The 19364-nt window shown below is 45.0% G+C and overlaps 1 protein-coding gene across 7 annotated transcripts in view; it reads left to right on the top strand.

Moving 5' to 3' along the window:
• The window catches only part of LRRFIP1 (LRR binding FLII interacting protein 1), a 211037-nt gene that overhangs the window by 103685 nt on the left and 87988 nt on the right, over positions 1 to 19364 (top strand). For all 7 annotated transcript variants that reach the window (XM_050916117.1, XM_050916110.1, XM_050916115.1 and 4 more), the window contains one exon: positions 8578 to 8664. In XM_050916117.1, the coding sequence (XP_050772074.1) occupies positions 8578 to 8664 (87 nt within the window). The remainder of the gene's footprint in view (positions 1 to 8577; positions 8665 to 19364) is intronic.

Below are 19364 nucleotides of genomic sequence, written 5' to 3' on the forward strand. Positions count from 1 at the left end.
ATTGCTTCGTGTTCTGTCATCTGCCACCACTGAGAACAGCCCAGCTCCATCCTCTTTGGAACCCCCCTTCAGGTAGGTGAAGGCTTCTATCAAATCCCCCCCTCACACTTCTCTTCTGCAGACTAAATGACCCCAGTTCCCTCAGCATCTTCTTGTAAGTCATGTGCCTCAGCCCTCTAATAATTTTTGTTGCCCTCTGCTGGACTCTCTCCAGTTTGTCTACATCCTTTTTTGTAGTGGGGGGACCAAAATTAGAAGCAATACTCCAGATGTGGGCTCACCGGTGCCGAATAGAGGGAAATAATCACTTCCCTCGATCTGATGGTATTGCTCCTACTAATGCAGCCCAATATGTAGTTATCCTTCTTGGCAACGGGCACACTGTTGACTCATATCCTGCTTCTTGTCCACTGCAATCCCCAGGTCCTTTTTCTGCAGAACTGCTGCTTAGCCAGTTGATCCCCAGCCTGTGGCAGTGCATGTGATTCTTCCTTCCTAAGTGCAGGACTCTGCACTTGTCCTTGTTGAACCTCATCAGATTTCTTTTGGCCCAATCCTCTAATTTGTCTAGGTCACTCTGGAACCTATCATCTACCTTTCCCCCCCAGCTTAGTGTCATCCACAAACTTGCTGAGGGTGCAATTCATCCCATCATTCAAATCATTAATGAAGATGTTGAATAAAACCGGCCCCAAGACTGATTCCTGAGACACTGTGCTTGATGCCGGCTGCCAGCCAGACATGGAGCCATTGATCACTACCCGTTGATCCCGATGATCTAGCCAGCTTTCTATTCACCTTATAGTCCATTCATCCAATCCATAGTTTTTTAACTTGCTGTCAAGAATACTATGGGAGACCATATCAAAAGCTTTGCTAAAGTCCAGGTGTATCATGTCCACCACTTTCCCCATGCCCACAGAGCCAGTTATCTCATCATGGAAGACAATCAGATTGGTCAGGCATGACTTGACCTTGGTGAATCCATGTTGATGGTTCCTGATCACTTTCCTCTCTTCCAAGTGCTTCAAAATGGGATTCCTTGAGGACCTGCTCCATGATTTTTCTGGGGACTGAGGTGAGGCTGTAGTTCCCCGGTTTCTCCTTCTTCCCTTTTTTAAAGATGAGCACTATATTTGCCATTTTCCAGTCGTCCGGGACCTCCCCCGATCGCCATGAGTTTTCAAAAATAATGGCCAGTGGCTCTGCAATCACATCAGCCAACTTCCTCAGCACCCTCAGATGCATTGCATCTGGTCTCATAAACTTGTGCATATCCAGCTTTTCTAAATAGTCCTTAATCTGTTCTTTCACCACTGAGGGCTGCTCACCTCTTCCCTGTACTGTCCAGTGCAGCAGTCTGGAAGCTGACCTTGTCTGTGAAGACTGAGGCAAAAAAAGCATTGAGTACTTCAGCTTTTTCCACATCATCTGTCACTAGGTTGCCTTCCTCATTCAGGAAGGTCAGAGAAAGTGTGGGACCCTTATTCTTGTTGCTAACATATCTGTAGATACCCTCCTTGTTACCCTTCACATCCTTTGCTAACTGCAACTCCAGTTGTGCTTTGGACTTCCTGATTATTTTTTATACTCCTCCCTAGTCATCTGTCCAAGTTTCCACTTCTTGTTAGGTTCCTTTTTGTGTTTAAGCTCATTTCTCTGTTAAGCCAAGCTGGTCCCCTGACATATTTGCTGTTCTTCAGATCAGGATGGTTTGTTCCTGTGCCCTCAATAAGGCTTCTTTAAAATACAGCCAGCTCTCCTGTACTCCTTTCCTCCTCATATTAGCCACCATATAACATAGTGCTGTGGATGGACACAGACAGGTATAATATAGTGCTGTCTACAGGAGAGATTAGGTCAGTATAACGGTATCGCTCAGGGATGTGGACTTTTCACACCCCTGAGTGACATAATTATGCCAATATAAGTTTATAGTGTAGACCTGGCCAGAGAGTCAAGTTGGGTGAGGTAATATCGCTTATTGTACCAACTTCAGTTGGTGAGAGAGACAAGATGGTTCAGTAAAAGATATTGCCTCACCAACCGTGTCTAAGTAATACAGTACATACGGAGATTAAAATTATTGATTTGAAGTCAATGCTTTCCTGGAAAGATTTTTAAAATTATTGATTTTAAAAATCTTTCCAGGGAAGCATTGGCTTCAATCAATAATTTTAGTCTCTGGCTGCCAGGTAAAGTAGCTGCATATACTCTATACCAAATCCATACTTATCCCAAAGGCTGAGGGGGTGGGGAAGACAGTCCCTTTAAAGAAAGTCTCCTAACAAGCTATTCTGAGTGATGCAGGTTATGACCAGTTCCCCTGGAGACTGAATTATCTCTTTCCTCTGTTTGAGTCCCAAGGGCACGCTAATAAATTTAGACAATATATTTTAAATAAATTAATGCATATTGGATAGAGCAAAGCACCAGTAGCTACAGTAAAATACCGTAACTTAACAAATTGCATTGCTTATAATCAGACGTTCGCCAAAGTGGGTACTGTACTTTTTGACAAACTTTGGCAACTGCAGCGCAGTTGTGAAACTGGAATTGCCTGTTTGTTTCCCTGTGGTTCAGTGTTGGCTATAAGAAGGCTTCACTGTTTGCATCTCTGTGAATTCTCCCTCTCCTTTACATAGATCAAACCAGAAGCAATGCTGGAAAGTTTAACAAGAAACACAAACATTCTAAATACAATGCCCTGGAAAGTCAGAGTTTTAGGGGTGCACTTTTCCACTCTTTCCAGAGTTTTGTATATCCAACGAGACCTTACTACCTTGACTGGGCAGGTAATTGTGAAAGGTAATTGTCAAAGTACTCGATACCCATAAGTCATGTAACAGCCACTAGTGCTGAATATTGCAGAATGGTATAATTTTCTAAATTTAACCTCGCATTACAATCTCCACCTGTGTGGGACATAAACACGGCTGGCTCTAGACACCAGCAAACTAAGCATGTGCTTGGGTCAGCACATTTTGCTTCGGGTGGCAAAAGCCTAGAGCCGGCCCTGGCAGCAGCAGTGTCATGCGCGGGGGGTGTCCTGGGGCCGCTGCGGTTCATAACGCAGGGGAGTAGCACCTGCACCTTGTGGCTGGGCTGGGCGGGCTCTGAGCAGGGGACACTTCGGCTGGGGGCTGCCCCCGGGGCGCACAGAGCCGCCTGTGGGTGCCGCAGGATGGCCACCCCCCAGTGCTGCATCCGGGGCTGGGCGAAGCGGCCCGAGCTGCCTAGGGGCTGCAGCAGGGTGGCCAGAAGCAGCAGCAGCAGTGGGGCCATAGAGGGTGGGTGCTGCCGTGTGGAGTCTGTGTCCTGCACTCTGGGGCTCTGCTCACTCTGGGGCTGCCCTGCCTCAGCTCCTCTGCCAGGGCAGTCCCCTGACTCTGCCCTCCCGGGTCCTGGACGGAGGGACCATTGGCTGAGGCATGGCCCAGGACCCCCACTGCTTATCCCGACCCTGCCAGCGCTGGACCGACTGGAGGCGAGGGAGGAGTGGGTGGAGTCAGCACTGGTGATGGGGGGAGCCCAGGGCTGGGGCGGCAGGAGGTGCGGGTGGGGCGGGGCAGGAGAGAGAGCCCAGCGCTGGGGCAGCAGGGGGTGTGGGTGGGGCGGGGCGGGAGGGAGAGCCCAGGGTTGGGGCGGCAGGGGGTGCAGGTGGGGGGGAAGAGAACCCAGAATTGGGGGGATAGGGTGAGAACCCAGGGCTGGGGTGGGGGGCAGCCAAAAATTTTTTTGCTTGGGGTGGCAAAAGACCTCGAGCCGGCCCTGGACATAAAATAACAGATGTCCTGCAACACCTTTAAGCATTTTGACATTCCTAAATTTATAGTCAGTGAAATAAAATTGACTAATGTAGGGGCAGTATAGTGTATTTGTGATCAAATATATTTTAATGCTGCTTCAAGGGCTGAAGGGTAAAAAAGGCATCGCCAGAGAGCATATGGATTATGCGTATTACACTGCTCTACAGCCAAAATGCTTCTGAAATAAATGTAGTCCAGCTTTACTAATTCTGGGTCACTGAGAACAAAAATGATGCTTAAAATTGTTGATTGCTTCTAGTTTTCAAGATATGCTATTGGGTCAGTATATACGACCCTTGACTTGGGAATGGCGGAGGATAAGTGAGTTATAGAGGGAAGGGATCTCAATGTAAACCAGAAATGACTAAAATACATCTTTGACTGGATCTATGAATAAATCTATGACTGGGTTTGGACAGTACGTGCTGTTTAGGCAAAACAGTGAGTGATGCAATCTGAAGCTGGTATTGCATCATACATGATATGAATTGCATCATGTTATTCCTAGAAGTCATGGATGATGCAATCATAACGAGGCTTTCATCACTCTGCTGAACAAATTGCCCTGTATCATCTCTAGAAATCATACAGTGTCGTGCTCTCTTATTTGTCAGTGTTTGATTTTGCAAAGGGACACATTTCTGTTTAGCCCAAGTGAGCAGAGATGCCTCGTACTTGTGTGAACAGTGCAGATAACTTCTGCTATGTTTGTGGTAAAGTGACTTTTGCATCACAAAAGCGCAGTATAACCACTATGGTTAAGAAAGCCTATCACCTTTATTTTGGCTGCAAAATTGGAGATCAGGACAAGAGGGGGCCCCACAGATATGCTGCAACACTTGTGCAACAAATCTTCGCCAGTGGTTGATCAGGAGAAGGAAATCTATGCCTTTTGCAGTGCCAATGATTTGGAGAGAGCCAACAGATCATATCAGCAATTGTTACTTCTGCGTGGTGCCTCCAGTTAGGAAAGGTGTGTCAAAGAAGAAAAAGTGGACTGTGCATTATCCATCAGCTATACGCCCAGTACCCCACAGAGAAAGACTGCTAGTCCTGATGCACCAGAATCATTCTCACTTGAGTCAGATGAGGAAGAGGATGAAACTTCTGGTCCTGAACCATCAATGTCACAGGACCCACATTTTCTCCCATCCTCCTCCTCTGAACCACACCTATAACACAAGGTGAACTGAATGACCTTGTCAGGGATTTGGAACTACCCAAGAGTAAGGCAGACCTGTTGGGCTCCAGACTACAGCAGTGGAATCTCCTGGCAGGCTGTCAGGGCAAATGGAGCCCATCAATGCTTGCAGACTATTGCTGGAGAGTGACAAGAGATGCTCCATTTAATGAATACAAGAGACAAGCCAAGAAGCGCCGAGAAGACACTGAATAGGACTAAACTATGTACATAATAGTTTTTTGCCTTTTGTTTCATAATAAATTTTATTTCTATAACCCTTTTGCTGATTTTTAAAGTGTTACATAAACAGGACAGATGAAATATTATCATGTAAAGCAACCATAAACACATGAAAAGACCTAGGTTTACAATTTATGATTAAAACTCTACTATCTACACACTATACATAGACATAAAATGTAAAAACTTAAATATCTTAAACAGTAGCCAATCAGTTCTTTTAATTGTCATATTTGAATTCAGCACATCAAAATACATAATAAATATCACATTTTATCTCTGAAGCAGACGACTTCTCAAAAATTGTAGACCAGTGTTACCTGTTCCAAAGCATCTATGCCCTTGAAATGTATACAGAGGGTATCTTAGAGGCCTCTGCTCAACCACTGAAGTTAATAGATCTAAACTGTTTAGACCGGGGACTATGGCCATGTCTACATCTAAAATTTTGCAGCGCTGGTTGTTACAGCTGTATTAGTACAGCTGTATAGGGCCAGCGCTGCAGAGTGGCCACACTTACAGCAACCAGCGCTGCAAGTGGTGTTAGATGTGGCCACACTGCAGCGCTGTTGGGCGGCTTCAAGGGGTTTCGGGGAACGCGAGAGCAAACCGGGAAAGGAGACCAGCTTCGCCGCGGTTTGCTCTCGCGTTCCGCGAACCACCCTGCAAACCGCAGGGAAGGAGACCTGCTTGCTCGGGTTCGGGGAACGCGAGAGCAAACCGCGGCGAAGCTGGTCTCCTTCCCCGGTTTGCTCTCGCGTTCCCGGAACCACCCTGCAAACCGCAGGGAAGGAGACCTGCTTGCTCGGGGTTCGGGGAACGCGAGAGCAAGCCGGGGAAGGAGACCAGCTTGATTACCAGAGGCTTCCTCAGGTATGCTGGGATACCTGCTTATTCCACGGAGGTCAAGAAAAGCGCTGGTAAGTGTCTATACTTGATTACCAGCGCTGGATCACCAGCGCTGGATCCTCTACACCCGAGACAAAACGGGAGTACGGCCAGCGCTGCAAACAGGGAGTTGCAGCGCTGGTGGTGCCCTGCAGATGTGTACACCTCCTAAGTTGCAGCGCTGTAACTCCCTCACCAGCGCTGCAACTTTCTGATGTAGACAAGCCCTATGACTCATGTTTGAACAGTACCAAGCCCATGTTGTTAGACTGCAGGTTCTACGGGCATGCATATTATGTATGTAGAGTGCTGAGTGTCATACATAACTGTAACATTCTGGGACTACAAAGGTCTGAGACACGTTTGGAGACAGCTTAAGTGACTTGCTGTACTGACAGTTTTTCAACTGGTATATTTGCACTTTATTCTTCCATGGCAAAGCTAGACATTATCTTAGAACTCAAATATCTTAATTTAAAAAGGACAGTAATCTTCCATGAGAGAAATCTCTGATTTGCCTTTCCTGCTGTGTGTGTGTGTGTGTGTGTGTGTGTGGCCTCGGGAGGTGTGGGCTGGGGGAAAAAAGGGACTTGAAAAACAATTACTGCTCCTAAGAAAAGTTAATATTTACAGTATTGCTATGAAGTAAGGTGGCTGTGTTGTGAAGAAATCAAGATACCAGCGCTATTCAGTTAAATCTACCGAACTCAAGTTTCAGTTCCCATTATGTGAGTGATCATGGACGTAATGCTGTGAAATTAAGATGGTTTACTTCCTCAACAATGGAGGAAAGGAGTTTGCTAATAAGACACATAATAAAAGTCCTTACGCTTGATTGAACTTTTTTCTATGTGTTTCTGTGTGTTTCTGTGAAGTCTATGCAGTCTATTCTAGATTTTACTGACTGTTAGATGCAATTGCTTGAACTCATTAGCTTGTATGGATCAGTTAAGTGGCTACTTTTGCTAAAAATAATTTCAGTTAGAGATAAGCTTTGCTTAATTCTCAGGTAATACCTTAATGTGAACCTTTCTGCTTATTGTCTTGTTGAGGGCCTCTTTCTCTTCTATTTTGAATGGTGAGTATACTTCCTAAGAGGGATTGATGCTTCCCTATAGTATAGGACAAGGGTTCTCAAACTGGGGGTCAGGATCCCTCGGAGGGGTTGCGAGGTTATTACATGGGGGGTCGTGAGCTGTCCGTCTCCACAAACACCGCTTTGCATCCAGCGTATCTACTGGTATTAAATATATTTAAATGTTTTTAATTTATAAGGGTTGTTGCATTCAGAGGCTCGCAGTGTGAAAGGGGTCACTAGTACAAAAGTTTGAGAACTATTGATATAGGAATTCTGGGTGAAAGCAGGAATTCTCACTATCAGACCACTTTACTTGTCCTCACAGCATCTAGCTGGAGATTCTAGTGGGGTGAAAAATTGAGGGCAGTGGTGTGTAAATGTGTAGTGACCATGACTTAGATTATCACTTTCACTTTATCTACTCTGGGCCAGATTCTAACTAAGGCTGGATGACCCACTCAAATCTTCAGGGAAAAATTCTCAAATCTTAAAGGAAAAATTGAGTGGAGCTTCTGTCTCTTCTGAGGTTTGAAAAGCTAACTAAGCTAATTGTAGACTTTCTTCACTCGACTTTCTCCTTCCAGCTTTTGTCTGGGATTATAAGAATAACAAATATCACTCTAGAGGGTATTTTGTTATTTCCAGATCTACTCAAATGAAGTGCTAGAAATCTCACAAGGTCTGTGCTTGACAGATTTCCAGACTGGAGGTTTTGGAGATGAATAGAACATTTGGATATTTTAATCTAACCCAGCTGAAGTGGATTTTCTTAGGGTTACCAATGCCCTTCAATAATTTTAGTCTCCATTGTGCAGCATGCACACATGCAGATCATGTTTAGTCAACTGCGGTGCTCATGTATGCATGTGCATACATCAGAGTAAGAGAAAACACATGTATGATGCTTTTTGACAGTGAACATGTTATCTAATTATGGGGATAAAGATAAGTATAACCAGCATAAAATAGTAAGTGTATAATATTATGCCTCTTTCTTCAGAGCCTCTGTTACTTAAGTGTTCAAAAATAAACATACAAATTTTGACAGAGCCCAGTTACCACCTTTTGTTAATATAAATGTTTCCTCTATACGTATTCATACAAATACAATAGTCTTTTCTTTAAATGACAGCACAGAAAAACTTTTGAATACAAATGATAACTATAGATAAGATGTCTGCATGAAGATGTTATCCACCTGTGAAGCATAACCTGTTGTTACAGAAGATAGGGGCATTACATACATCTGTAAGAAATCATTTGCCACTACAAGTAAAGTCTTACTGCGTCATCTCCTTTATTTCATGCGCTAGTTAACAAAAGTGCAAGTTAAATTGTCTGGCATCTATTACATTGTTTTATTATACTTCTCTTCACAGGCTGAAGCAAGGCTCGCAGCAAAGCGAGCAGCACGAGCTGAAGCACGGGAGATCCGAATGAAAGAACTTGAGAGGCAGCAGAAGGAGGTACATTTAAAGTTTTCAGTGGGTGTTTTGATCTTCTCTACCTCCCTCAGGATAGGCTCCAAGGTCCTGGAATTACTAGTTAATCTTCTGTTAGCTGAAATACTAATAGCCCTAGTTGGGCCTCTGATGGGTAAATGGTACTGGTACTAAGATTGTGGATAAAAATGGTCTGAAAATGCAGGGACTATGCAGCAGCAATGTATTTGGGGATTGGTTCTGCTTTGAGCAGAGGGTTGGACTAGATGACCTCCTGAGGTGCCTTCCAACCCTGATATTCTGTGATTTGTTTCTCATGAGCCAGTGTAATTATAACTGGAGCATATATGATTGGTTTGTAACTAGGGTTAGATATTTTGTTTATGATATAAAAGTTGTTGCTTTTTCTAGCAGTTGGTTAGAAAACCATCTGGTAAGTATAGAGGAGACTCATCCCTCTATCGTTTATAGCTCTCGCAAAATTAGTACTGATGGGACATTAGTTAATCATCCTTGCAGTGAAGTAAACCAAGCTGTATGACTGTGGCATTGTCCTTGTGTGGATTACACCTGTCTTTTTTAAAGAATGATAATCTCAGACTAAGGTCGCCATTGTCACAGCTACTGACTGTAGAAAACTGAGCTCATGAAAATGTCACTCTCCCCCCATGATAAATTGTACCTCTTCAATATCAGCCAAGTCTCTCTAGCACCTTAGAAGATTGGCCTTTTTTCTACTGCCAGACAAATAGTTAGTTATGCATGGGGGTGTGTTAAAATAAAATTGTAGTCTCCAATATGAATGGATAAATTAATTGCCAAAATTAGGCGCTCTTTGACTATTAGCGGTAAATATGCCCAATGGCCTGTGATGGGATGTTATATGGGGTGGGTTCTGAGTGACTACAGAGAATTCTTTCCTGGGTGTCTGGCTGGTGAGTCTTGCTCACATGCTCAGGGTTTAGCTGATCACCATATTTGGGGTCAGGAAGGAATTTTCCTCCAGGGCAGACTGGCAGAGCCCCTGGGGGTTTTTCACCTTCTTCTGCAGCGTGGGGCATGGGTCACTTGCTGGAGGATTCTCTACACTCAGTCTTTAAACCACGATTTGAGGACTTCAATAGCTCACACATAGGTTAGGGGTTTGATACAGGAGTGGGTGGGTGACATTCTGAGGCCCGTATTGTGCAGGTCAGACTAGATGATCATAATGGTCCCTTCTGACATTAAAGTTTGATTCTGTATTAACAGTTTTATAAACCTAGAGAGACTTGTTTTGCTCCTGTTGAATTTGACTGGTCAAGAGCTGTACTAAATATCAAACTCTTCCTCCCATATTGAGTGATTGAGATCAATATTTGCATCTTGGGGGAATAAAAGCTAGAAGAGGACTGACAGGGCACTATCTGGAACAAACATCTGGATCAGTTACTAGAATTGGCAAGATAGTGCTGTCCAGAAAAGCTTATGCACCCTGTGTTTGCAGTAGGCACACTAGGCAGATGTTCCTCTGGGTGCTGTTATAAGAATTGATTCTTCTAACAAATACAAGAGGATAGAGATGTTAGGGATAAAAGGAAGATTGGGAAACAGCTGCTGGAGAGATATCACTGGCTGAGCAGAATGTTGCATGAAGACATCTTTTGCTGCTACAGTTGCTTCTTATGATTGAATGGAATGCTCTTGTGCAGCCTCAGCCAAAGCCAAAAGGTTTGCATGGCTGGCAGTGTATTTATATTGTAGAGCCCCCTGCAGTACCTAAGTCCTGAGTAATAGGATTTCCTAAACAGCATTAGAGGAATCCAGGGTAAACAAATGAGGACACTGGTCAGATAACAAATGCACATAGACATTAAAGCAGCCGATAATGATATTACCTTCTAATTTCATAGTAATTACAAGGCAGTTGATGACCTCTTCTCATCTGTTAGACTGAAAACAGATACTACTAGCAGCACAATGGTAAATTGCAACTTAGAATCATAGAATATCAGGGTTGGAAGGGACCTCAGGAGGTCATCTTGTCCAACCCCCTGCTCAAAGCAGGACCAATCCCTAGACAGATTTTTGACCCAGATCAGACTTCAGATAGCTATCAAAATATAAACAGCTCTCTCTCAAGAGACTTTGCTCCATTTCCTTGGAGCTAATAAATGAAAACCTACTGAAATGAAATTTTTGGAAAAATTTCGTACAGTATATAAAAGTCCTCTAAAAGTCTTCCAAAATTGCCATAAGCTTAACCAAACATACACCTAGTCTATATTTTGTAATTCTCAGTGGGATAAAATGCATAGCAGTATGTATGTTCTGCATGTTTATTTTATATTTAGCGTGCTCGGTATTCAGAAAAACCTTTCAGATATCTAATTCCCAGGCCTATGAGAGGACAGAGCTGGAGAGAGTGGCTACAGATGCTGTTTTTCATTGACAAGAGTGTCTTACAGATGTTAGAAGGTCAGAAGGCATTGTTGTAGCATATATTAAACCACCAGCCAGGAGATTTTTTTTTAGCTTTTAAACCTACCTTGGATGAGAACACTTTGTAGCATCAGAAGGGCATTTGACCTCTTTTATGAAGAGAGAGGAAAAAAACTAATCTGTTCCTGAGCTACATGCAGTAAATCAGTAAAATTCACACAGCTGCCATGCTGAATAACAAAGACTCAACACACTCATTTTATTTACTGTAGAGGGTTTTGCTGGAGGCATTTATAACAGTTAAGAACCAATCAGTTAGTGAATGTGTGTGCACTTTCTCGTGCTTAAAGCAATGCACATGCCCTGAGAGATCTGCTTAGGCAGCATGGATCATTTAAGAAAATATGTACATTGTTAGAGTCCTTATGTCAAAACGTTTCAGATGTTATCACGGCAAGTTCAGTAACTTTTTTAGCCTTACAAAAATGACAGAATCACTTTCAGTCACAGTGAGGCCATGTGGTTTGAATGGGGGACTGGAAATTGTTCCCTCTAGCTCAGCGGCAGGCAAACTTTTTGGCCTGGGGGCCGCATCGGGTTTCAGAAATTGTATGGAGGGCCAGTTAGGGGAGGCTGTGCCTCCCCAAACAGTCAAGAATGGCCCGGCCCCAGCCCCACCCCCTCTCCGGCCCCCCTGACACCCCCCCCGGCACTCTTGCCCCATCCAACCCCCCCCATTCCGTGATGGCCCCCCCCTTCTCCCTGACCATCACTGGACTCCTGCCCCTAACTGCCCCCCACCGTCCCATCCAACACCCCCTCTCCTTCCTGACTGGCCCCCCGGACCCCCTGCCACATCCAACCACCCCTTCTCCCTGACCGCTTCTGAACCCCCTGCCCCTAACTGCCCCATCCAACAACCCCTCTACTTCCTGGCTGCCCTCCCGGGACCCCTGCCCCATCCAACTACCCCTTTTCTCTGTCCCCTGACTGCCCCCGGAACGCCCACCCCTGACAGCCCCCAGCCGCCCCTGACAGCCCCCAGCCGCCCCAGCCGCCCCATCCAACTTCTCCTCTCATTCCTGACTGCTCCCCTAGGACCTCTGCCCCATCCAACCACCCCTTCTCCCTGCTCTCTGACTGCCCCAACCTCTGTCCACACCCCCATCCCCTGACCACCCCTGAATTCCCCTGCCCTCTCTCCAACCTCCCTTACCACGCTGCCTTGAGCACCGGTGGCTGGCGGCGTGGCTGCACCAGGACAGGCAGCCGCGGCGCCCAGCAGGAGCCAGCCACGCACCGCACAGCACAGAGCACCGGGTCAGGCCGGGCTCTGCAGCTGCGCTGCCCCAAGAGCTCGCAGCCCCACCTCCCAGAGCAGGCACAGTGAGCTGAGGCTGCAGGGGAGGGACTGGGGACTAGCCGCCTGGGCCAAGAGCTCAGGGGGCGGTGTGGGCCATAGTTTGCCCACCTCTGCTCTAGCTTCTCTTCCTAATTCATCCAACTAGTGCAGAACATTAGTGAAGTCTCTCAACCTTTGCTTCATTGTGGCTATTTGTTAAGTGGGGATATTTGCTTCACAGAGATAAAGCTGAGATCTGTGTAACATAGTTTAATATCAGTATAGGAAGTTCGCTGTATAAAAGCTTAGTATAAATAATATCTATCCTAATCCTTAGTTTGAATTTTATTGCATGTAGAATGAGCTATGCATTTTTATTACTGTTATGACTATTAAAACATGCATAACCATGTTTTCCAGACTACCCATATGTAGAGCCTAAGGCTGGCTCTAAGTATGTAGTGAAAGCTGATGAGTAAACGGGAGAAATAGATGGTGGAGGGCCAAATTCCGACCTTTCCTTTGGCAGAATTTACTTGCATTCCATGGATACAATTGAGGGCAAAAATTGGTGTATAGTTACAAATTCCTTCTCATTACCTAGATGCTAAAAATATCCTTTTTTAGTCATTTCTTCCATCCACAGTTGCCTTTTCTTTTAAAGGAATGTGTGAATCATGTTATATATTGCACCTTACTTGGGGCATGCTCATTGTTGCTTGTGTGGGGTAAGATCATTTGACTGCCTATACAAGACTGTTTTATTTTGATTCCAGAATTTTCTATGTGCAGTGATGATACATTATTTACCAAGTTACTTTAGTGAGAACTACAAAATAACTGTACAATAATTCCACTAGAAACAATTGTAACTGTGCAACAACCTACTGATTAATGTTTGCAGTAGAGTAGGATTAATGTTAAGAGTTGATTCTTAATTCTGTCTTTTAAAAGCAGACCTGAGTTCAGCTCCTGTTGACCCCTCCAGTGGGGCAATTTAACATTCACAGCTGTGGCAGATAGAACAGAAAAAAGGGCAGAATCTCTCCACTTGGAGTGATGAGGATAGAACAGGGTTTGGCTAATTTGGGGGGTAAAGTGAGTGGGCATGGCATGGCATCAAACAAAGGAGGAAGGGGAAAGGGGACCAGCATGTTTGGGAGGAAGAGCAAGGTGATTGTCTCATATGACAGGAAGCCAGGCACTTTAAGAACAAACAAACAAACACAAAAATCCCTGAAAAGTGTAACAGGGCTTCAAGTTGGGTCCAGCTGGACACAATAACCATGTTCTGAGATGTGCTGATATGTCAAAAAATCAGTGGGGCACTAGAAAACCTGGAGGCGGATGAGTGGCAGGAAGAGGCACTGAAGGTTACATTTGGTAGTCTATAGGATCCTTGCAGTGAGTCTAAAAAATAGCAAATGAGTTGCTTTTAAAATACAAGTTGCTTTGAGCCTTGGGAGAAGCAATTGGTAAAGTTAATTGAAGAGAAATCTCTATTTTGATAACGAGCAGTTGAACTGTCTGGGAGGCTGGGAGCACAGTGGCACCAGAAGAGTTGTATGGATTCTTAGCAGCAGAGAATGGAGATACCCTAGAAGAAATTTACCAATTACAGCTGGTGCCAGGGAATCGGAGGAGAACATGTCCAGAACATTAAGAATGGAGTGTCCACAAGGACTGAAGAAACAAGAAGTTGACTGGAACTCTGAGTGAAATGCCAGCACAATGCAAAACAGAACTAATATGAACTGGAAATGTAGAGATTGCATAGTCAGTGTCTGAACAGCTCGAAAAACCACACATCTGTGCCATATGGAACACAGACCACAAATTGTTCCTTAAATATAAGCACAATTTAGACATTTGCTTGATAAGCTTTTGAAAGGGAATGCATACATGAAAGGATGGCTAGTGGGAATAAAAGAGTTCTATAAACAGTGCATCTTAGACATGAACACTGACCATCACCAACCCAAAAATACTAGGCCAGGATGTCTAAATAGCTGAGCATTGGGTAAGCCACCAGCCAGAGGCAGAGAGAATAGACAAAGTGATGGGGGCAGGGCAGGACTCAGCTAAATTGCAGATTTTTGATGCACCAGAGAGTAGCAACATTTTAACAGGGGAAGGGTGTGTGTGTGTGAAATTACATGTATCACGAGTTTAAAGTACAATAGATCTATAATCTCTAGAGGTTAGGATCAAATCCATTTGGAGCACTCATAGAATCATAGGATATCAGGGTTGGAAGGGACCTCAGGAGGTCACCTAGTCCAACCCCCTGCTCAAAGCAGGACCAATTCCCAACTAAATCATCCCAGCCAGGGCTTTGTCAAGCCTGACCTTAAAAACCTCTAACGAAGGAGATTCCACCACCTCCCTAGGTAACCCATTCCAGTGCTTCACCACTCTCTGAGTGAAAAAGTGTTTCCTAATATCCAACCTAAACCTCTCCCACTGCAACTTGAGACCATTACTCCTTGTTCTGTCATCAGGTACCACTGAGAACAGTCTAGATCCACCCTCTTTGGAACCCCCTTTCAGGTAGTTGAAAGCAGCTATCAAATCCCCCCTCATTCTTCTCTTCCGCAAACTAAATAATCCCAGTTCCCTCAGCCTCTCCTCATAAGTCATGTGCTCCAGCCCCTTAATCATTTTTGTTGCCCTTCGCTGGACTCTTTTTCCAGTTTTTTCCACATCCTTCTTGTACTGTGGGGCCCAAAACTGGACACACTACTCCAGATGAGACCTCACCAATGTCGAATAGAGGGGAATGATCACGTCCCTTAATCTACTGGCAATGCCCCTACTTATACAGCCCAAAATGCCGTTACCTTCTTGGCAACAAGGGCACGCTGTTGACTCATATCCAGCTTCTCGTCTACTGTAACCCCTAGGTCCTTTTCTGCAGAACTGCTGCCTAGCCACTCAGTCCCTAGTCTGTAACAGTGAATGGGATTCTTCCGTCCTAAATGCAGGACTCTGCTCTTGTCCTTATTGAATCTCATCAGGTTTCTTTTGGCCCAGTCCTCTAATTTGTCTAGTTCCCTCTGTATCCAGTCCCTACCCTCCAGTATATCTACCACTCCTCCCAGTTTAGTGTCATATGCAAACTTGCTGAGAGTGCAGTTCACACGATCTTCCAGATCATTATTGAAGATACTGAACAAAACCGGCCCCAGAACCGACCCTTGGGGCACTCCACCTGAAACCAGCTGCCAACTAGACATGGAGCCATTGATCACCACCCGCTGAGCCTGACAATCTAGCCAGCTTTCTATCCATCTTATAGTCCAGTCATCCAGCCCATACTACTTTAACTTGCTGGCAAGAATACTGTGGGAGACCATATCAAAAGCTTTGCTAAAGTCAAGGAATAACAACACATCCACTGCTTTCCCCTCGTCCACAGACCCAGTTATCTCCTCATAGAGGGCAGTTAGGTAGGTCAGGCATGACATGCCCTTGGTGAATCTGTGCTGACTGTTCCTGATCACTTTCCTCTCCTCTAAGTTCTTCAGAATTGATTGCTTGAGGACCTGCTCCATGATTTTTCCAGGGGCTGAGGTGAGGCTGACTGGCCTGTAGTTCTCCGGATCCTCCTTTTTCCCTTTTTTAAAAATGAGCACTACAGTTGCCTTTTTTCATTCGCCATGAGTTTTCAGAGATAATGGCCAATGGCTCTGCGGTCACATCCGCCAACTCCTTTAGCACCCTCGGATGCAGCGCATCCGGCCCCATGAACTTGTGCTCGTCCAGTTTTTCTAAATAGTCCCGAACCACTTCTTTCTCCACAGAGGGCTGGTCACCTTTTCCCCATACTGTGCTGCCCAGTGCAGCAGTCTGGGAGCTGACCTTGTTTGTGAAGACAGAGGCAAAAAAATCATTGAGTACATTAGCTTTTTCCACATCTTCTGTCACTAGGTTGCCTCCCTCATTCAGTAAGGGGCCCACACTTTCCTTGACTTTCTTCTTGTTGCTAACATACCTGAAGAAACCCTTCTTGTTACTCTTAACATCTCTTGCTAACTGCAACTCTTAAGTGTGATTTGGCCTTCCTGATTTCACTCCTGCATGCCTGAGCAATATTTTTATACTCCTCCCTGGTCATTTGTCCAATCTTCCACTTCTTGTAAACTTCTTTTTTGCGTTTAAGATCAGCAAGGATTTCACTGTTAAGCCAAGCTGGTCGCCTGTTATATTTGCTATTCTTCCTACACATCGGGATGGTTTTTTCCTGCAACCTCAATAAGGATTCTTTAAAATACAGCCAGCTCTCCTGGACTCCTTTTCCCCTCATGTTGTTTTCCCAGGGAATCTTGCCCATCAGCTCCCTGAGGGAGTAACAGTCTGCTTCTCTGAAGTCCAGGGTCTGTATTCTGCTGCTCTCCTTTTTTCCCTGTGTCAGGATCCTGAACTCGACCATCTCATGGTCACTGCCTCCCAGGTTCCCATCTACTTTTGCTTCCCCTACTATGTCTTCTCTGTTTGTGAGCAGCAGGTCAAGAAGAGCTCTGCCCCTTGTTGGTTCCTCCAGCACTTGCACCAGGAAATTGTCCTCTACGTTTTCCAAAAAGTTCCTGGATTGTCTGTGCACCGCTGTATTGCTCTCCCAGCAGATGTCAGGGTGATTAAAATCTCCCATGAGAACTAGGGCCTGCAATCTGGTAACTTCTGCTAGTTGCTGGAAGAAAGCCTCTTCCACCTCATCCCCCTGGTCTGGTGGTCTATAGTGTACTGCCATCACGACATCACCCTTGTTGCTCGAACTTCTAAACTTAATCCAGAGACTCTCAGGTTTTTCTGCAGTTTCATACTGGAGCTGTGAGCAGTCATATTGCTCTCTTACATACAATGCAACTCCCCCACCTTTTCTGCCTTGCCTGTCCTTCCTGAACAGTTTATATCCATTCATGACAGTACTCTAGTCATGTGAGTTATCCCACCAGGTCTCTGTTATTCCAATCACATCATACTTTCTTGACTGTGCCAGGACTTCCAGTTCTCCCTGCTTGTTTCCCATGCTTCTTGCATTTGTGTATAGGCACTTAAGATAACTCACTGATTGTCCTGCTTTCTCGGTCTGAGACAGGAGTCCTCCCCTCTTGCACTCTCCTGCTTGTGCCTCCTCCCGGTATCCCATTTCCCCACTTACCTCAGGTCTTTGGTCTCCTTCCCCCAGTGAGCCTAGTTTAAAGCCCTCCTCACTAGGTTAGCCAGCCTGCTTGCGAAGATGCTCTTCCCTCTGTTCGTTAGGTGGAGCCCATCTCTGCCTAGCACTCCTCCTTCTTGGAACACCATCCCATGGTCGAAGAATCCAAAGCCTTCTTTCCGACACCACCTGCGTAGCTATTCGTTGACTTCCACAATTCGACGATCCCTACTCAGGCCTTTTCCCTGCATGGGAAAGATGGATGAGAACACTACTTGCGCCTCATACTCCTTTATCCTTCTTCCCAGAGCCACGTAGTTTGCAGTGATCTGCTCAAGGTCATTCTTGGCAGTATCATTGGTGCCCACGTGGAGAAGCAGGAAGGGGTAACGATCCGAGGGCTTGATGAGTCTCGGCAGGCTCTCTGTCACATCGTGAATCCTCCACTGTGCTTCTGTGATGTGTCTGAAATAAGCTTCCTCTCCTTTGGGGTGAGGAAATCAGAAACTGAACCCATTAGTACAATATGTAAGAACAGAAGAGCTACCTAGGTCGGACCATGGTCCATCTTGCCCAGTATCCTGTCTCCTGGAGTGCTTTGTATCAGAGCTTCAGGGGGAGTGTGCAGAACAGGGCGGTTATGGAATGATCCGCTGCTATCTTCCATTCCCAGCTCCGGGTGGTCAGAGGTTTAAGATTGCTATGAGCATTGTGGTGTGGCCTGATCATCTTGGCTAATAGTCATTGATGAATTTATCCACAAATAATTTAGCCAGTTTTTTTGAATCCATTTATACTTTTGGCCACCACACCATCCCAAGGCAGTGAGTTCTAGAGGTTGGTGGTGCATTGTGTGTAATGTACAATGCTTATGGTACTAAATAAATTGCACACGCACTTTTAGGTATGTCTTGCTTGTAACCTCATGGACACTTTTACATCCTAGTGGAAAAGGGAGGTACAGATCACTGAAAAATGTTTTGGGAATAGCATAATTTGGGAATGGACCTAGCATATATCTTTGAGGGTTTTTTTTTTTAAAAAAAAAAACCCTGAAATAGATGTCAAGAGGGCGAAGCCTAGGGTTAAAGGTTCCTAAGGTAACACTTTCACCATGCATTGGCTAGAATCTTTGTATAAATCATTTTGATTTCTAGGTGGTTGAGAGAACCCCTGGAAAATAACTTTAAAAAGAAAAACAATCATGTGATCTCGAGGTATTGTTTAGGAATAAATGGACCTATCCCGGAGTGCATGATTGAAGTAACCCAGGTGCTAGCCATTGTAAGGGATATTTTTCAAACCTGTGAGCCATGAAGAGGGCAAAAATAAAATAAGGATCCAGAGGTTATACTCACAAGATTGTTTACTGTGGAAATATAACACTCTTGTAAATCTTTGTCACTTAGAAAAGGAGAGCAGTATAAGCCTGTGAAGTTCCAACCTATCATGTTCTACAGTGTAAACATACTTTTCAAATTCCTATCCCTACACAGTAACATCTTCTTCCTGTTCTTAATTAAGCGTAAAACAGATTTTGATTATGTACATTAAAACATATCCTGCAAGTGATTTCTTTCTATTGCAGCATATTAGTTCTCTGTATAGGCATAGTTTCACTTCTACATTTGGGTGTGGGGGGGCAATTCCACTCAGGCTGATGGGCCTGCCCGTGTTGGTGGGGGCCTAATTCCGCACCTGCCTGAGGCTTGCTGTTTGAGGGGGGAGCAGTACGCACCCTGCTTACACACCAAATTACACCCCTGGTTCTCTGCGGTAGGTTTATGGTTCAAAGGAGACACC

The sequence above is a fragment of the Gopherus flavomarginatus genome, chromosome 10 (assembly GCF_025201925.1).
Source record: "Gopherus flavomarginatus isolate rGopFla2 chromosome 10, rGopFla2.mat.asm, whole genome shotgun sequence".
In the NCBI taxonomy this organism is placed as follows: Eukaryota; Metazoa; Chordata; order Testudines; family Testudinidae; genus Gopherus; species Gopherus flavomarginatus.